Source organism: Salvelinus fontinalis, chromosome 13 (assembly GCF_029448725.1).
Source record: "Salvelinus fontinalis isolate EN_2023a chromosome 13, ASM2944872v1, whole genome shotgun sequence".
In the NCBI taxonomy this organism is placed as follows: domain Eukaryota; kingdom Metazoa; phylum Chordata; class Actinopteri; order Salmoniformes; family Salmonidae; genus Salvelinus; species Salvelinus fontinalis.
Window position 1 is genome coordinate 29266821 of NC_074677.1, and position 15444 is coordinate 29282264.

Below are 15444 nucleotides of genomic sequence, written 5' to 3' on the forward strand. Positions count from 1 at the left end.
ATTCATCAACTTTCCATCCGGTAAGAGCCAGAGAGTCGCCATATTGAGTGTGGCAAAGTATATTTTAAAAAACGATGAAGAACCATTTTAAGGTAGTAAATAAAATAGAACATCTCCAAAAAATAATTTACCTGAGAAGATCCTGATAACATCAGCGACATCCCTTTAATTAAACAAATTTGCATTTTAGTTACAACTGCAATCTTCTTCAGTATTGTCATGGTTTGACTTTGTATGGTGCATTGGACATTGGTGAAAGGGTAGATGGCATTCTGCCTTCTAACCACATGACCCTTGCCTTTTGGCATTTGTGGTTTCAGGATGGGTGAAAACAGAGTTGGGTGCTGTGGAATCGGTGAGGGTAACCAGAAGTGGTCTGGTAATAATTGTTTGTGTTTCTGCTGGTCAGATGGAGAAGGCGCTCCGCATTAGACAAATGGGGGGAAGAAAAGTGAATTGTTTTGCTCTCAAGAAAAGGGCCCCATTGAAATGAGTGATTACTGGGGTAGCGGTAAAAGTTGACCAACTGAAGGGGATGATTGCCGGTGTTTGTGATGCTCGTTGTTTGGTGCGACGCAGACAGGGTGGCATGAGTGGTGAAACAGAAGAGTCATTGTCTGTTCTTTTGAGTTTTGATGTTGAGTCTTTGCCCGACAAAGTGATTCAAAGTGAGTCTTTGCAAGACAAAGTTAGGATATACCATGTATATCGAGCTTTTGTGCCGAATACATTACGTTGTTACAGGTGTCAAGCTTATGGGCATGTGACAGCAGTGTGTAGGAGGGAGATTCCTAGGTGTGAGAAGTGTGCAGAAGGACATAAGACAAAGGAATGTGTAGCATTGGGGAAAGTAGTGGTATGTGTTAATTTTAGGGGTGCCCATGGGGTTGGGGATCAGAAATGTCCCGTGCGAGAGAGGCAGGTTGAGGTTTCCAGGGTTAGAGTAGTGCAGAAGTTGTCATTCTTTTATTTTTTTTACTTAACCTTTATTTAACTAGGCAAGTAAGTTAAGAACAGATTCTTATTTACAACGACGGCCTACCAAAAGGCCTCCTGCAGGGACGGGTCTGGGATTAAAAATAGAAAGAAAATAAAAAATAATATAGGACAAAACACACATCACGACAAGAGAGACAACACAACACTACATAAAGAGAGACCTAAGACAACAGCACAGCATGGTAACAACATGGTAGCAACATAAAATGGCAGCAACACAACATGGTCCAAGCCTTATTGGGCACAGACAACAGCACAAAGGGCAAGAAGGTAGAGACAACAATACATCACTCAATGCAGCCATAACTGTCAGTAAGAGTGTCCATGATTGAGTCTTTGAATAAAGAGATTGAGATAAAACTGTCCAGTTTGAGTGTTTGTTGCAGCTCGTTCCAGTTGCTAGCTGCAGCAAACCGAAAAGACGAGCAACATAGGGATGTGTGCTTTGGGGACCTTTAACAGATATGCTGAGGCAGTGAAGAAAGTAGGGAAAGATGGGTCAAGGGGGAGGGATCCTGAGAGGAGTGGTGTGAGTAGTAGATCTTTACCAGCAGAGGGATTTTTTTAATTTCACATTTATTTAACCAGGTAGGCCAATTGAGAACAAGTTCTAATTTACAACTGCGACCTGGCCAAGATAAAGCAAAGCGGTGCAACAAAAACAACAACACAGAGTTACACATAAACAAATGTACAGTCAATAACAGAATAGAAAAAATCTATGTACAGTGTGTGCAAATGTGAAGAGTAGGGAGGTAAGGCAGTAAATAGGCCATAGAGGCGAAATAATAAAAATTTAGCATTAACACTGGAGTGATAGGTGTGCAGATGATGATGTGCAAATAGAGATACTGGGGTGCAAAAGAGCAAGAGGATAAGTAACAATATGGGGATGAGGTAGTTGGGTGTGCTATTTACAGATTGGCTGTGTACAGGTACAGTGATCGGTAAGCTGCTCTGACAGCTGATGCTTAAAGTTAGAGGGAGATATAAGACTCCAGCTTTAGTGATTTTTGCAATTCGTTCCAGTCATTGGCAGCAGAGAACTGGAAGGAAAGGCGGCCAAAGTAAGTGTTGGCTTTGGGGATGACCAGTGAAATATACCTGCTGGAGCGCGTGCTAAGGGTGGGTGTTGCATCACGTTCAGAGTAGTGATGATAGTCAGGCGGGCAGGTTGCAGGCAGCAATCGGTTGAAGAGCATGCACTTAGTTTTACTAGCAAGTAAAAGCAGTTGGAGGCCACGGAATGAGTGTTGTATGGCATTGAAGCTTGTTTGAAGGTTTGTTAGTGTAACAGTATAACTTTACGTCGTCCCCTCGCCCCGACACGGGCGCGAACCTGGGACCCTCTGCACACATCAACAACGGTCGCCCACGAAGCATCGTTACCCATCGCTCCACAAAGGCCGCGGCCCTTGCAGAGCAAGGGGCAACCCTACTTAAAGTCTCAGAGCAAGTGACGTAACTGATTGAAATGCTACTAGTGTGTACCCACTAACTAGCTAGCCATTTCACATCCATTACACTCACCCCCCTTTCAACCTCCTCCTTTTCCGCAGCAACCAGTGATCCGGGTCAACAGCATCAATGTAACAGTATAACTTTACGGCGTCCCCTCGCCCCGACACGGGCGCGAACCTGGGACCCTCTGCACACATCGACAACAGTCACCCACGAAGCAGCGTTACCCATCGCTCCACAAAAGCCGCGGCCCTTGCAGAGCAAGGGGCAACCCTACTTATACGTTTCAGAGCAAGTGACGTAACTGATTGAAACGCTACTAGCGCGTACCCGCTAACTAGCTAGCCATTTCACATCCGTTACATTAGCACAGTGTCCAAAGAAGGGCCAGATGTATACCGAATGGTGTCGTCTGCGTAGAGGTGGATCAGAGAATCACCAGCAGCAAGAGCGACATCATTGATGTATACAGAGAAAAGAGTCGGCCCGAGAATTGAACCCTGTGGCACCCCCATAGAGACTGCCAGAGGTCCAGACAACAGGCCCTCCGATTTGACACACTGAACTCTATCTGAGAAGTAGTTGGTGAACCAGGCGAGGCAGTCATTTGAGAAGCCAAGGCTATTGAGTCTGCCGATAAGAATGTGGTGATTGACAGAGTCGAAAGCCTTGGCCAGGTCGATGAAGACGGCTGCACAGTACTGTCTTTTATCGATTACGATTATGATATCTTTTAGGACCTTGAGCGTGGCTGAGGTGCACCCATGACCAGCTCGGAAACCAGACTGCATAGTGGAGAAGGTAAGGTGGGATTCGAAATGGTCGGTGATCTGTTTGTTAACTTGGCTTTCAAAGATTTTAGAAAGGCAGGGCGGGATGGATATAGGTCTATAACAGTTTGGGTCTAGAGTGTCTCCCCCTTTGAAAAGGGGGATGACCACGGCAGCTTTCCAGTCTTTGGGGATCTCAGACGATAAGAAAGAGAGGTTGAATAGGCTAGTAATAGGTGTTGCAACAATTTTGGCGGATCAGTTTAGAAAGAGAGGGTACAGATTGTCTAGCCCAGCTGATTTGTAGGGATCCAGATTTTGCAGCTCTTTCAGAACATCAGCTCTCTGGATTTGGGTGAAGGAGAAGCGGGGAGGGGGGGCTTGGGCAAGTTGCTGCAGGGGGTGCTGAGATGTTGGCCGGGGTAGGGCTAGCCGGGTGGAAAGCATGGCCAGCCGTAGAAAAATGCTTATTGAAATGATCGATTATCGTAGATTTATTGGTGGTGACAGTGTTTCCTATCCTCAGTGCAGTGGGCAGCTGGGAGGAGGTGCTCTTATTCTCCATGGACTTTACAGTGTCCCAAAACTTTTTGGAATTAGTGCTACAGGATGCACATTTCTGTTTGAAAACCTAGCCTTAGCTTTCCTAACTGACTGAGTATATTGGTTCCTGACTTCCCTGAAAAGTTGCATATCGCGGGGGCTATTCGATGCCAATGCAGTACACCACAGGATGTTTTTGTGCTGGTCAAGGGCAATCAAGTCTGGGGTGAACCAAGGGCTATATCTGTTCTTTGTTATACATTTTTGGAATGGGGCATGCTTACTTAAGATGGTGAGGAAAGCACTTTTAAAGAGCAACCAGGCATCCTCTACTGACGGGATGAGGTCAATATCCTTCCAGGATACCCGGACCAGGTTGATTAGAAAGGCCTGCTCGCTGAAATGTTTTAAGGAGCGTCTGACAGTGTTGAGGGGTGGTCGTTTGGCCGCGGACCCATTACGCACGCAGGCAATGAGGTAGTGATCGCTGAGGTGTATTTAGAGGGCAAGTTGGTCAGGATGATATCTAAGAGGGTGCCCATGGTTACGTATTTAGGGTTGTACCTGGTAGGTTCCTTGATAATTTGTGTGAGATTGAGGGCATCTAGCTTAGATTGTAGGACGGCCACGGTGTTAAGCAATGTTCCAGTTTTTTTATTTATTTATTTATTTAACCTTTATTTAACCAGGTAGGCAAATTGAGAACACGTTCTCATTTACAATTGCGACCTGGCCAAGATAAAGCAAAGCAGTTCGACACATACAACAACACATAGTTACACATGGAGTAAAAACAAACATATAGTCAATAATACAGTGAAAAAGATAAAAAAAATAAGTCTATATACAATGTGAGCAAGTGAGGTGAGATAAGGGAGGTGAAGGCAAACAGATATATGTATAAATAAATAAAAATATAAAAAGGCCATGGAGGCGAAGTGAGTACAACACAGCAAGTAAAATAAAAACTAAAAAAAACACTGGAATGGTTGGTTTGCATTGGAAGAAAGTGCAAAGTAGAGACAGAAATAATGGGGTGCAAAGGAGCAAAATAAATTAATAAATAAATACAGTAGGTAAAGAGGTAGTTGTTTGGGCTAAATTGTAGATGGGTTATGTACAGGTGCAGTAATCTATGAGCTGCTCTGACAGCTGGTGCTTAAAGCTAGTGAGGGAGATAGGTGTTTCCAGTTTCAGAGATTTTTGTAGTTCGTTCCAGTCATTGGCAGCAGAGAACTGGAAGGAGAGGCGTCCAAAGGAAGAATTGGTTTTGGGGGTGACTAGAGAGATATACCTGCTGGAGCGCGTGCTACGGGTAGGTGCTGCTATGGTGACCAGCGAGCTGAGATAAGGGGGGACTTTACCTAGCAGGGTCTTGTAGATGACCTGGAACCAATGGGTTTGGCGACGAGTATGAAGCGAGGGCCAGCCAACGAGAGTGTACAGGTCGCAGTGGTGGGTAGTATATGGGGCTTTGGTGACAAAACGGATGGCACTGTGATAGACTGCATCCAATTTATTGAGTAGGGTTTTGGAGGCTATTTTGTAAATGACATCACCGAAGTCGAGGATTGGTAGGATGGTCAGTTTTACAAGGGTATGTTTGGCAGCATGAGTAAAGGATGCTTTGTTGCGGAATAGGAAGCCAATTCTAGATTTGACTTTGGATTGGAGATGTTTGATGTGGGTCTGGAAGGAGAGTTTACAGTCTAACCAGACACCTAGGTATTTGTAGTTGTCCACATATTCTAAGTCAGAGCCGTCCAAAGTAGTGATGTTGGACAGGCGGGCCGGAGCAGGCAGCGATCGGTTGAAGAGCATGCATTTGGTTTTACTTGTATTTAAGAGCAGTTGGAGGCCACGGAAGGAGAGTTGTATGGCATTGAAGCTCGCCTGGAGGGTTGTTAACACAGTGTCAAAAGAAGGGCCAGAAGTATACAGAATAGTGTCGTCTGCGTAGAGGTGGATCAGAGAATCACCAGCAGCAAGAGCGACATCATTGATGTAAACAGAGAAGAGAGTCGGTCCAAGAATTGAACCCTGTGGCACCCCCATAGAGACTGCCAGAGGCCCGGACAACAGACCCTCCGATTTGACACACTGAACTCTATCAGAGAAGTAGTTGGTGAACCAGGCGAGGCAATCATTAGAGAAACCAAGGCTGTCGAGTCTGCCAATGAGGATGTGGTGATTGACAGAGTCAAAAGCCTTGGCCAGGTCAATGAATACGGCTGCACAGTATTGTTTCCTATCGATGGCGGTTACGATATCGTTTATGACCTTGAGCGTGGCTGAGGTGCACCCATGACCAGCTCTGAAACCAGATTGCATAGCGGAGAAGGTGTGGTGTGATTCGAAATGGTCGGTAATCTGTTTGTTGACTTGGCTTTCGAAGACCTTAGAAAGGCAGGGTAGGATAGATATAGGTCTGTAGCAGTTAGGGTCAAGGGTGTCCCCCCCTTTGAAGAGGGGGATAACCGCAGCTGCTTTCCAATCTTTGGGTATCTCAGACGACACGAAAGAGAGGTTGAAGAGGCTAGTAATAGGGGTGGCAACAATTTCAGCAGATAGTTTTAGAAAGAAAGGGTCCAGATTATCTAGCCCGGCTGATTTGTAAGGGTCCAGATTTTGCAGCTCATTAAGAACATCAGCTGACTGTATTTGGGAGAAAGAGAAATGGGGAAGGCTTGGGCGAGTAGCAGAGGGGAGGGCAGTGCTGTTGTCCCGGGTAGGGGTAGCCAGGTGGAAAGCATGGCCAGCCGTAGAAAAATGCTTATTGAAATTCTCAATTATAGTGGATTTGTCGGTGGTGACAGTGTTTCCTATCTTCAGGGCGGTTGGAAGCTGGGAGGAGGTGTTCTTATTCTCCATGGACTTTACGGTGTCCCAGAACTTTTTTGAATTTGTGTTGCAGGAAGCAAATTTCTGCTTGAAAAAGCTAGCCTTGGCTGTTCTAACTGCCTGTGTATATTGGTTTCTGGCTTCCCTGAAAAGTTGCATATCACGGGGGCTGTTCGATGCTAATGCAGAACGCCATAGGATGTTTTTCTGTTGGTTAAGGGCAGTCAGGTCAGGAGAGAACCAAGGGCTATATCTGTTCCTGGTTCTAAATTTCTTGAATGGGGCATGCTTATTCAAGATGGTGAAGAAGGCATTTTTAAAAAATGACCAGGCATCCTCTACTGACGGGATGAGATCAATATCCTTCCAGGATACCCCGGCCAGGTCAATTAGGAAGGCCTGCTCGCTGAAGTGTTTCAGGGAGCGTTTGACAGTGATGAGTGGAGGTCGTTTGACCGCTGACCCATTACGGATGCAGGCAATGAGGCAGTGATCGCTGAGATCTTGGTTAAAAACAGCAGAGGTGTATTTGGAGGGCAAGTTTGTTAGGATGATATCTATGAGGGTACCCGTGTTTACGGAATTGGGGTGGTACCTGGTAGGTTCATTAATAATTTGTGTGAGATTGAGGGCATCAAGCTTAGATTGTAGGGTGGCTGGGGTGTTGAGCATGTTCAAATTTAGGTCGCCTAGCAGCACGAGCTCTGAAGATAGATGGGGGGCAATCAGTTCACATATAGTGTCCAGAGCACAGCTGGGGGCAGAGGGTGGTCTATAGCAGGCGGCAACGGTGAGAGACTTGTTTTTAGAGAGGTGGATTTTTAAAAGTAGAAGTTCAAATTGTTTGGGAACAGACCTGGATAGTATAACAGAACTCTGCAGGCAGTCTTTGCAGTAGATTGCAACACCGCCCCCTTTGGCCGTTCTATCTTGTCTGAAAATATTGTAATTGGGGATAAAAATGTCTGAATTTTTGGTGGTCTTTCTAAGCCAGGATTCAGACACGGCTAATACATCCGGGTTGGTAGAGTGTGCTAAAGCAGTGAACAAAACAAACTTAGGGAGGAGGCTCCTAATGTTAACATGCATGAAGCCAAGGCTATTACGGTTACAGAAGTCATCAAAAGAGAGCGCCTGGGGAATAGGAGTGGAGCCAGGTACTGCAGGGCCTGGATTCACCTCTACATCACCAGAGGAACAGAGGAGAAGTAGGATAATAGTACGGCTAAAAGCTATGAGAATTGGTCGCCTAGAGCTACCAGAGCAGAGAGTAAAAGGAAGTTTCTGGGGGCGATAAAATAGTTTAAAGGAATAATGTACAGACAAAGGTATGGTAGGATGTGAATACAGTGGAGGTAAACCTAGGTATTGAGTGATGATGAGAGAGATCTTGTCTCTAGAAACATCATTGAAACCAGGTGATGTCATCGCATATGTGGGTGGTGGAACTGCAGGGTTGGATATGGTATAGAGAGCAGGGCTAGAATCTCTACAGTGAAATAAGCCAATAAACACTAACCAGAACAGCAATGGACAAGGCATATTTACATTAAGGAGAGGCAAGCTTAATCGAGTGATAAATAAGGGTCCAGTGAGTAGAGGTTGGTTGGGGTCGTGGCGATCCAGACAGCTGGCCGGGTATATGGCTATCGGTAGCAGCATAGGATGGAGGTCTCTTTGTAGATACCTCGTGCGTTTCCGTCGGTAGGTTCCGTGTAGTGGGGTTTTGTTCAGATAGCAGCCGATAAGACAGTTTAGGTCAACTAACAGTACGAACTCTGAAGATAGATGTGCGGCAATTAATTCACATATGGTGTCCAGGGCACAGCTGGGGGCTGAATGGGGTCTATAACAAGCGGCAACGGTGAGAGACTTGTTTCTGGAAATGTGGATTTTTAAAAGTAGAAGCTCGAATTGGTTGGGCACAAACCTGGATAGTATGACAGAACTCTGCAGGCTATCTCTGCAGTAGATTGCAACTACACCCCCTTTGGCAGTTCTATCTTGTCAGAAAATTTTATAGTTAGGGATGGACATTTTTTGTGGCGTTCCTAAGCCAGGATTCAGGCACGGCTAGGACATTCGGGTTGGTGGAGTGTGCTAAAGCAGTGAATAAAACAAACTTCGGGAGGAGGCTTCTAATGTTAACATGCATGAAACCAAGGCTTTTACGGTTACAGAAGTCAACAAATGAGAGTGCCTGGGGAATGGGAGTAGTGCTGGAGGGCCTGGGTTAACCTCTACATCATCAGACGAACAGAGGAGGAGTAGGATATGGATATGGCTAAAGGCTATAAGAACGGGTCATCTAGTGCATTCGGAACAGAGAGTAAAAGGAGCAGATTTCTAGGCACGGAAGGATAGATTCAAGGCATAATGTACAGACTAGCGTATGGTAGGATGTGAGTACAGTGGACATAAACCTAGGCATTGAGTAAAGATGAGAGAGGTTTTGTCTCTAGAGGCACCATTTAAGCCAGGTGAGGTCAACAAAAGGGCATATTGAGCAGGGCTGGAGGCTCTACAGTGAAATAATACAATAATCACTAACCAAAACAGCAATAGGGATAGGCCAACAAGTTATATATGTTTCGGGTAGATTGGATTTTTAGCATTTATAGCAACGGTTATCAACTGTACTATAGGGATGGAACGTAAGTCATAGAAAATGTAGGTTGTGGTGGCAGCTGCAGAGAGGTATTTGGGTGTGCGAGACTTGACATCAGAAGAGTGACAGGGTGTGTTAAGTGGTGGTGTCCCATCATTTCAAGTTGTTGGCCTGAGGTAGGACTAAATAGATTTAAATAGTGGAGTAGGGTGAGTGTAGTGTTAGATGGTACGGTATTTGTAAAAAAAAAAAAATCAAGCAAAGTATAAGGGAGTTGTACTCCATTCTAGTAGGTGGCGGTAAGGCAACATTTAAAGGATGCCAACCGCCGTTAAACCTCATCGAAAAAGCCTTCTAACCACAGCTTTCAGCCATTAGCTTTGCCCACGGCTGGCTCATGTGAACTACAATCCCGATACTGTGTTTTAACGTTTAGAAACATAAATGATTGCTTGCGATTCGGATTTCAAAAGATATGTCCCTCATTTTTCATTAATGATGAAGAATCGTTTAAATAAAAAATACACTTACTGTAGCAGTTTTGCACAGATCCACACAGATATGGATGCCTCCATCCGATGGAACTACACTTCTGCTACACTTCCCGAGTTACGCTTACACACACAGGTGTTCGATGCATGCTAAATAGCTAATTAGCACAGGTGGTCGCCTCTGATCTTCCGTCTGTTTCCATAAACAAGAGCTGTAATACGAAGAAATGACCTTGTGGGAACTGTGGTGGTTAATTAATTTCTGTATTACCAAATGAGGAGAGACAAACTTCACACACCAGTCAGAGTTATACTTAAACTACATCTTTAAAAGCTTTGCAATAGCATTTGACTTTCAACAATTCACTATTTCTAATGAACCGTTGAGAGTGTCTACAGAAAATTACAAAGATCTTTTATAGCCAAGATCCACCCCCCTAGTCGACATGACAAACCACAGATGTATTAGGAACTGTTCACAAATAAATACTTTTACTTGAGAGAGGAGTATTCCATAGCTAGATAGCACTCGCTATAAATTATCGTTCAGTTTGGTCTCTAAGACGATGTGTGAACGATGTGTGAATGATCTAATCTCGTTCCTGGTACTTCATAGTACAAAAACATCAACTCATCCAATGGCATATATCAATTGTCAACTCTAGATACTCCCATCTCAAGTAAACCCCCTCCTGACCCAACTCCTGGACAAGCTCACTGAGGGGAGTGAGCCTCTAGGTCATACACTATCCCAGGATAAGTGTAAGATCAGAGAGGACATACAATGTTTCCAGACACTGCCATACACCTCCTCCCAATGGGAAAAGGAGGGAGTGACTGGCGCACAGACCCCCATTAATCACGCCATCCCTTCACATGGTTTAAGAATAGGTAAAGACACATTCACATTTGAAGACAATGTTCCATTCTGTCCTCTTCACTTTCTGATATTCTGCATAGCACCAGGGACATGTGAAAGACAAGCCTGACCTCTCCCCTCTCTGGGCCCCAAGTGACAGAGCCCTAGTTGAGGGAAAAGTGCAACTGCCAACACTATAGTCCAAAGGGATACATTCTAATGACAAGTATCTCACATAAGCATATTATGCAAATAAAACATCTTAATTATCTATGTTACCCAACTAATTCTGATTCATCCGCCACAGAACCCTAACCTTATCCAGTGGTGTATAAATGTAACCTTTTTTTCTCACTGATATGAAAGGTCAATTTTCTTCAAAACTATACCACAAGCGATGCGTGTTAATGTTCAAATTGAAAGTTGGGGTTCTTAACAAAACTCACCCATGGAGAAGATGCCTTCGTCCAATGACTTATGTGTAATGTAATGGAACTGAGAGTCATGATCAAGGGCTGGAAAGATAGCTAGATGGTCAAGTTTAATGTCCTCCTTTGACAGCCAACACATACACTCATACAATGCAGTAACTTGCAATATTAGTTAAGTCTAGTGAATAGGACACTCTAGCTCTGGCAGAAACTGAATATTACGCTGTCCATGTCATAAGCCGTGAGTCGTCTATTAGCTACCCAACACTGAGTGCATGCCCACTTTATAACATTCCCAAACTAACTGGGCAATGAGAACCACACATTAATAACATGCGCGCGTGGAAACCAAGACTGTTCTCAGGGCAGGCCTGGTTATAACTAGATATGTTCGAGTCACGTCAGGGACAATTTTGGCAAACTCTTTTCCTAACCTTAACTTAATTCTCCTAACCTGTTACGAAAAGTCACTTCTGATAGTCAAAACCGGCAGACCTGTGCTGATAGCAGTGTGAGTATCCACTAATGCAATAGCCAATCATTACAATACATAGATTTCAATGGTCTAATTTATTTTACAAAATACACTCAAATACACACTCCTAGCAAGAAATTCAGTACAATGTGTCAACGTGTTATAACATAGTTATAAGAACTGTGAAATTACAGTTCAATTAATCAAACAATCCAACTGTATTCGTGCAATGCTTAGCCAAAGCATGTCAAAATAGAGTGCATAGAGGCTGCTTTCAGTCAACAACGAGTCACATTGTAATGTGGGTGGTGCAGGACATAGGATAGAAAAAAATTGAAACAGTGATGATTGCATTCTTTCTATATCGGTGTACCCTCAAAGCTCAGAGCTATGTCCAGCAGTTGGGAGCCCATGTTTTGCTGCTCTCCCCCAGACATGAACTCAGCAGACAGCTCCCTGTAGGTACTGCACACCCTGCGCTCATGGATGTCATGTCTATGGATGGCATGTTTCCATCTGTGACGTGCTTCGCTGTATACCACCACAAGGGATCTGCAGGGAAGGTGCACAGACACCCGGACCTCCCCCTGTCCTAGTTCTGTCAGGCCCTCCTCCAGGGACATTGTGAGAGTGGTGTCTGACAGCAGGTTGACGGTGACCAGACGCTCCCCCCACAGCCAGCTGTCATCCAGGTGGGGGTCAATGGCAGACCCACGCTGGGGGTGGTAATCCAGGTTGCACTGCTCCACTGGTTGAAACCCGGCTAGTACCGGCTCCTGGGACATCCGTAGCACCAGTTTACGGCTGATTGGAGGCAGGCCGTGGAAGCCACCAAGACGCACTTTGTGTTTTTTGAAGTTCACTTTAGGCCCAAAGTCCTGTAGACATTCAAAAAAGTGGGTTATTCTTTCTTGTTAGGAATGAATGGTTGCTATCATGGGTACCTCCCATGATAGAAGAATGAAACACTGGCCATTGTCAGAGGTGATTCCGCAACTCATGCTGCCAGCCCCTACTCACTTGCCAAAATTGCGTCATCTTGCTATTAACAACTTGCAGCAAACGTTAGAAGATGACAACAAACCTGTTTCCGTCGACCAGACTGTGACTCTCTCCAGGCGTTGAGGTCCATATCGGTTATCAACTCACTCTCCTCCTCTTCTGATATGAAGTCATTCCATAAAAAGATTCCAGGGAAGGGAAAAGACAGCTGCTGCCCACCATAATTGCGCACAGCTCGTCTCAGTAATGGGTCGTACATAAAATCGTGTCGTATCTAAAGAAAGTCAACAAATCTGTTTAAGGGATCTCATTAAGTCAGTGCTGTAATAAGTGCTTTCCAAACACATGATAATGCTAAACAGTAATACGTAATATTACTTATTACTGTAGTTCAGCTATAATATGATGTATTTGTTGACAGTGCTCAGTCAGAGCAGACAGGGGGGGGCTGGCTAACGGCGTTTGCTTCAGAGCGCTGTGTCTAGCAACCGAACAGGATCTTATTTACATCATCTATTTTTCAGTTAACACAGACTTACCGGTTGACCATTCTCCGATAATATTCCATTTCCATTCACGCTCTCACACAATAAACAAGTTCGAATTCCCTTACAACCACAATTAGCATGGTGAATTTCCGTCGCCATTAGTAGATTACGTGTCCCACCATAACAGGACGTAGCAAAAACATATCAAATGCATTAAGTTCCGCATTGAACAAGGCTAAATGCATCAAATACAGTAATATCATTCAAACTCAACAGTAGAATAAATAAAATGTTTATTTGCTCTTTTCACATTAGTGTCTCATTTTGTAGTCACTGATGCTTGCAATAGAGGCTTTGTAAGAATGTAAAAGGTATGAAGAAATATTGCAATAATTATTTATTTAAAAACAAGAACAAACCATACAGTACATAACAAACCATTATTCTCAGACAATTTAGGGCCAAATATGGAGCATGTAGGGCATTGCAAAACTAAAACATTTAACAGCAATGAATATGATGCAAAAGATTTCCATTAAATAAAGTTTTAAACCATGCTTGCCAACTTTCAGCTGGTTAGAACTACAGTACAGAATTGGATTCGTGTAACGGCTTTCTTCTGTGGACGAAGGAGAGGACCAAAGCGCAGCGGGTTTAGGTTTAATAAAGACAATAAACGTGAACACTACAAAATAATAAATGTGAAAAACCGAAACAGTTCTGTCTGGTGCAGACACACGAAGACAGAAGACAACTACCCACAAAACCCAACACAAAACAGGCTACCTAAATATGGTTCCCAATCAGAGACAATGACTAACACCTGCCTCTGATTGAGAACCATATCAGGCCAAACATAGAAACGGGAAAACTAGGCACACAACATAGAATGCCCACTCAGCTCACGTCCTGACCAACACTAAAACAAAGAAAACACAAAAGAACTATGGTCAGAACGTGACAATTCGAATGAGTTTAACAACATATGCTTCTGTTTTGAATATACCAAACCACCGTATGATCTCAGAATTTCCGTTTTAAATCACACGTTTCCTTATAATGTTTCTGTGTTAGAAAAATAAGATTATTTGACTGATACAATTACATCCATTCCTGCAAATATGTTATCATGGTCTAGAATGAAAACTCCATTCAGTACTTACGTCCTGTGCCCCTGTGCACAAAGCGAGGTTCATACAGAAATAGTTTGTCGAGATCGGTGTGGAAGAACTTGACTGGCCTGCAGAGCCCTGACCTCAACCCCATCAAACACCTTTGGGGTGAATTTGAATGCCAACTGCGAGCTAGGCCTAATCGCCCAACCTCACAATTGCTCTTGTGGCTGAATGGTAGCAAGTTCACGCAGCAATGTTTCAACATCAAGTGTCAAGCCGTACTTTAATTTTCCTAAAAGCATGAAATGCATCTACTGCCATTCATTGAAGACTGGTTTGGATTTCTCGCTGACCACAAGCTGCCATTTTCATAACATTCTGGAACCTTGAGGGTTTATGACATAGTTAGCTCCTCTAGTAATGTAATAAGATCTCTATGATCGTAGCCAACTAAACTCAACTACACGATGAGTTAAGCGGCGACTAGTGTGGGCGAACTAGAGCTCCGACGTCACATACATTTTTGACATTTTATATAAACGACTTATTTCAGCACCCAAAGAATAGCGCACAATTACACATAACCGTGTCGTGGTAAACGTTAGTTCCAGACTATTCTTTGGGCGCTGAAATCCTGTCGGCCTATTATATGCTACTCAACTTCATCGTAAATAGTATAGTTGGGTTTAATCGGCTATATAATCGTGGAGTTGAGAATTCTCAGCTAGCTAGTTTGCGTTATTTCGCTGTAGTAGCCAGTATTATGCTAACTTGCTAGCTAGCCGTTTATGACTGAAATACTAACTAGTCTCGAGTCTCTACCACTCTAGCTACTGTGAAGCTATGAATAACTGGCAAAGCACAAACATAACGTTAGCCTGGCAGCATGCTGTGCAGCTATCTAGCTAGCTACCTCCCTGGCAGTTAATGTATAGCTAGCTAAAGTTACCATAAATTAACCAGAGTAACATCAATAGATAATGCCAGCTAGCTAAACGTTCTTGGAGTGAAACGTCAGCAAGCGATCTCGTAATAAATTACAGTGGCTAACTATATGTAAAACGTACTTATTTTCTCCTTCAAACAACAGAAATGACTCAAATGCAGGTGGCGCCTTCATATTTGATAACTACCTAGCGATAGACAAGGGTGCAAAAACTAAGAAACAGCGAACACACACCGCAGAGTACTTGAATGAGCGAGAAGATCCTGACTGCAGTGTGCAGGCTCAATGTTGGCGGAGTCAAACGGGTTTAAGCCGTCCGGTCTCTTTCATGGTCACCCAAGTTGAGGTAAACGTCAAAGATGTCAACGAAATCGAATCTTAATTGAACCAACCCTACATGGATAAAACTATAAAC

The 15444-nt window shown here is 43.9% G+C and overlaps 1 protein-coding gene across 1 annotated transcript; it reads right to left on the reverse strand.

The window, feature by feature from the left end:
• Window positions 1-11092: 11092 nt before the first annotated feature.
• alkbh4 (alkB homolog 4, lysine demthylase) lies at window positions 11093-13169 on the reverse strand. The gene is made up of 3 exons (XM_055942319.1): window positions 13020-13169; window positions 12563-12754; window positions 11093-12356 (listed from the first exon to the last, which is right to left on the reverse strand). Exons 1-3 carry the CDS (start codon window positions 13125-13127, stop codon window positions 11838-11840), a joined length of 819 nt encoding a protein of 272 aa, XP_055798294.1. The 5' UTR covers window positions 13128-13169; the 3' UTR covers window positions 11093-11837.
• Window positions 13170-15444: the final 2275 nt, after the last annotated feature.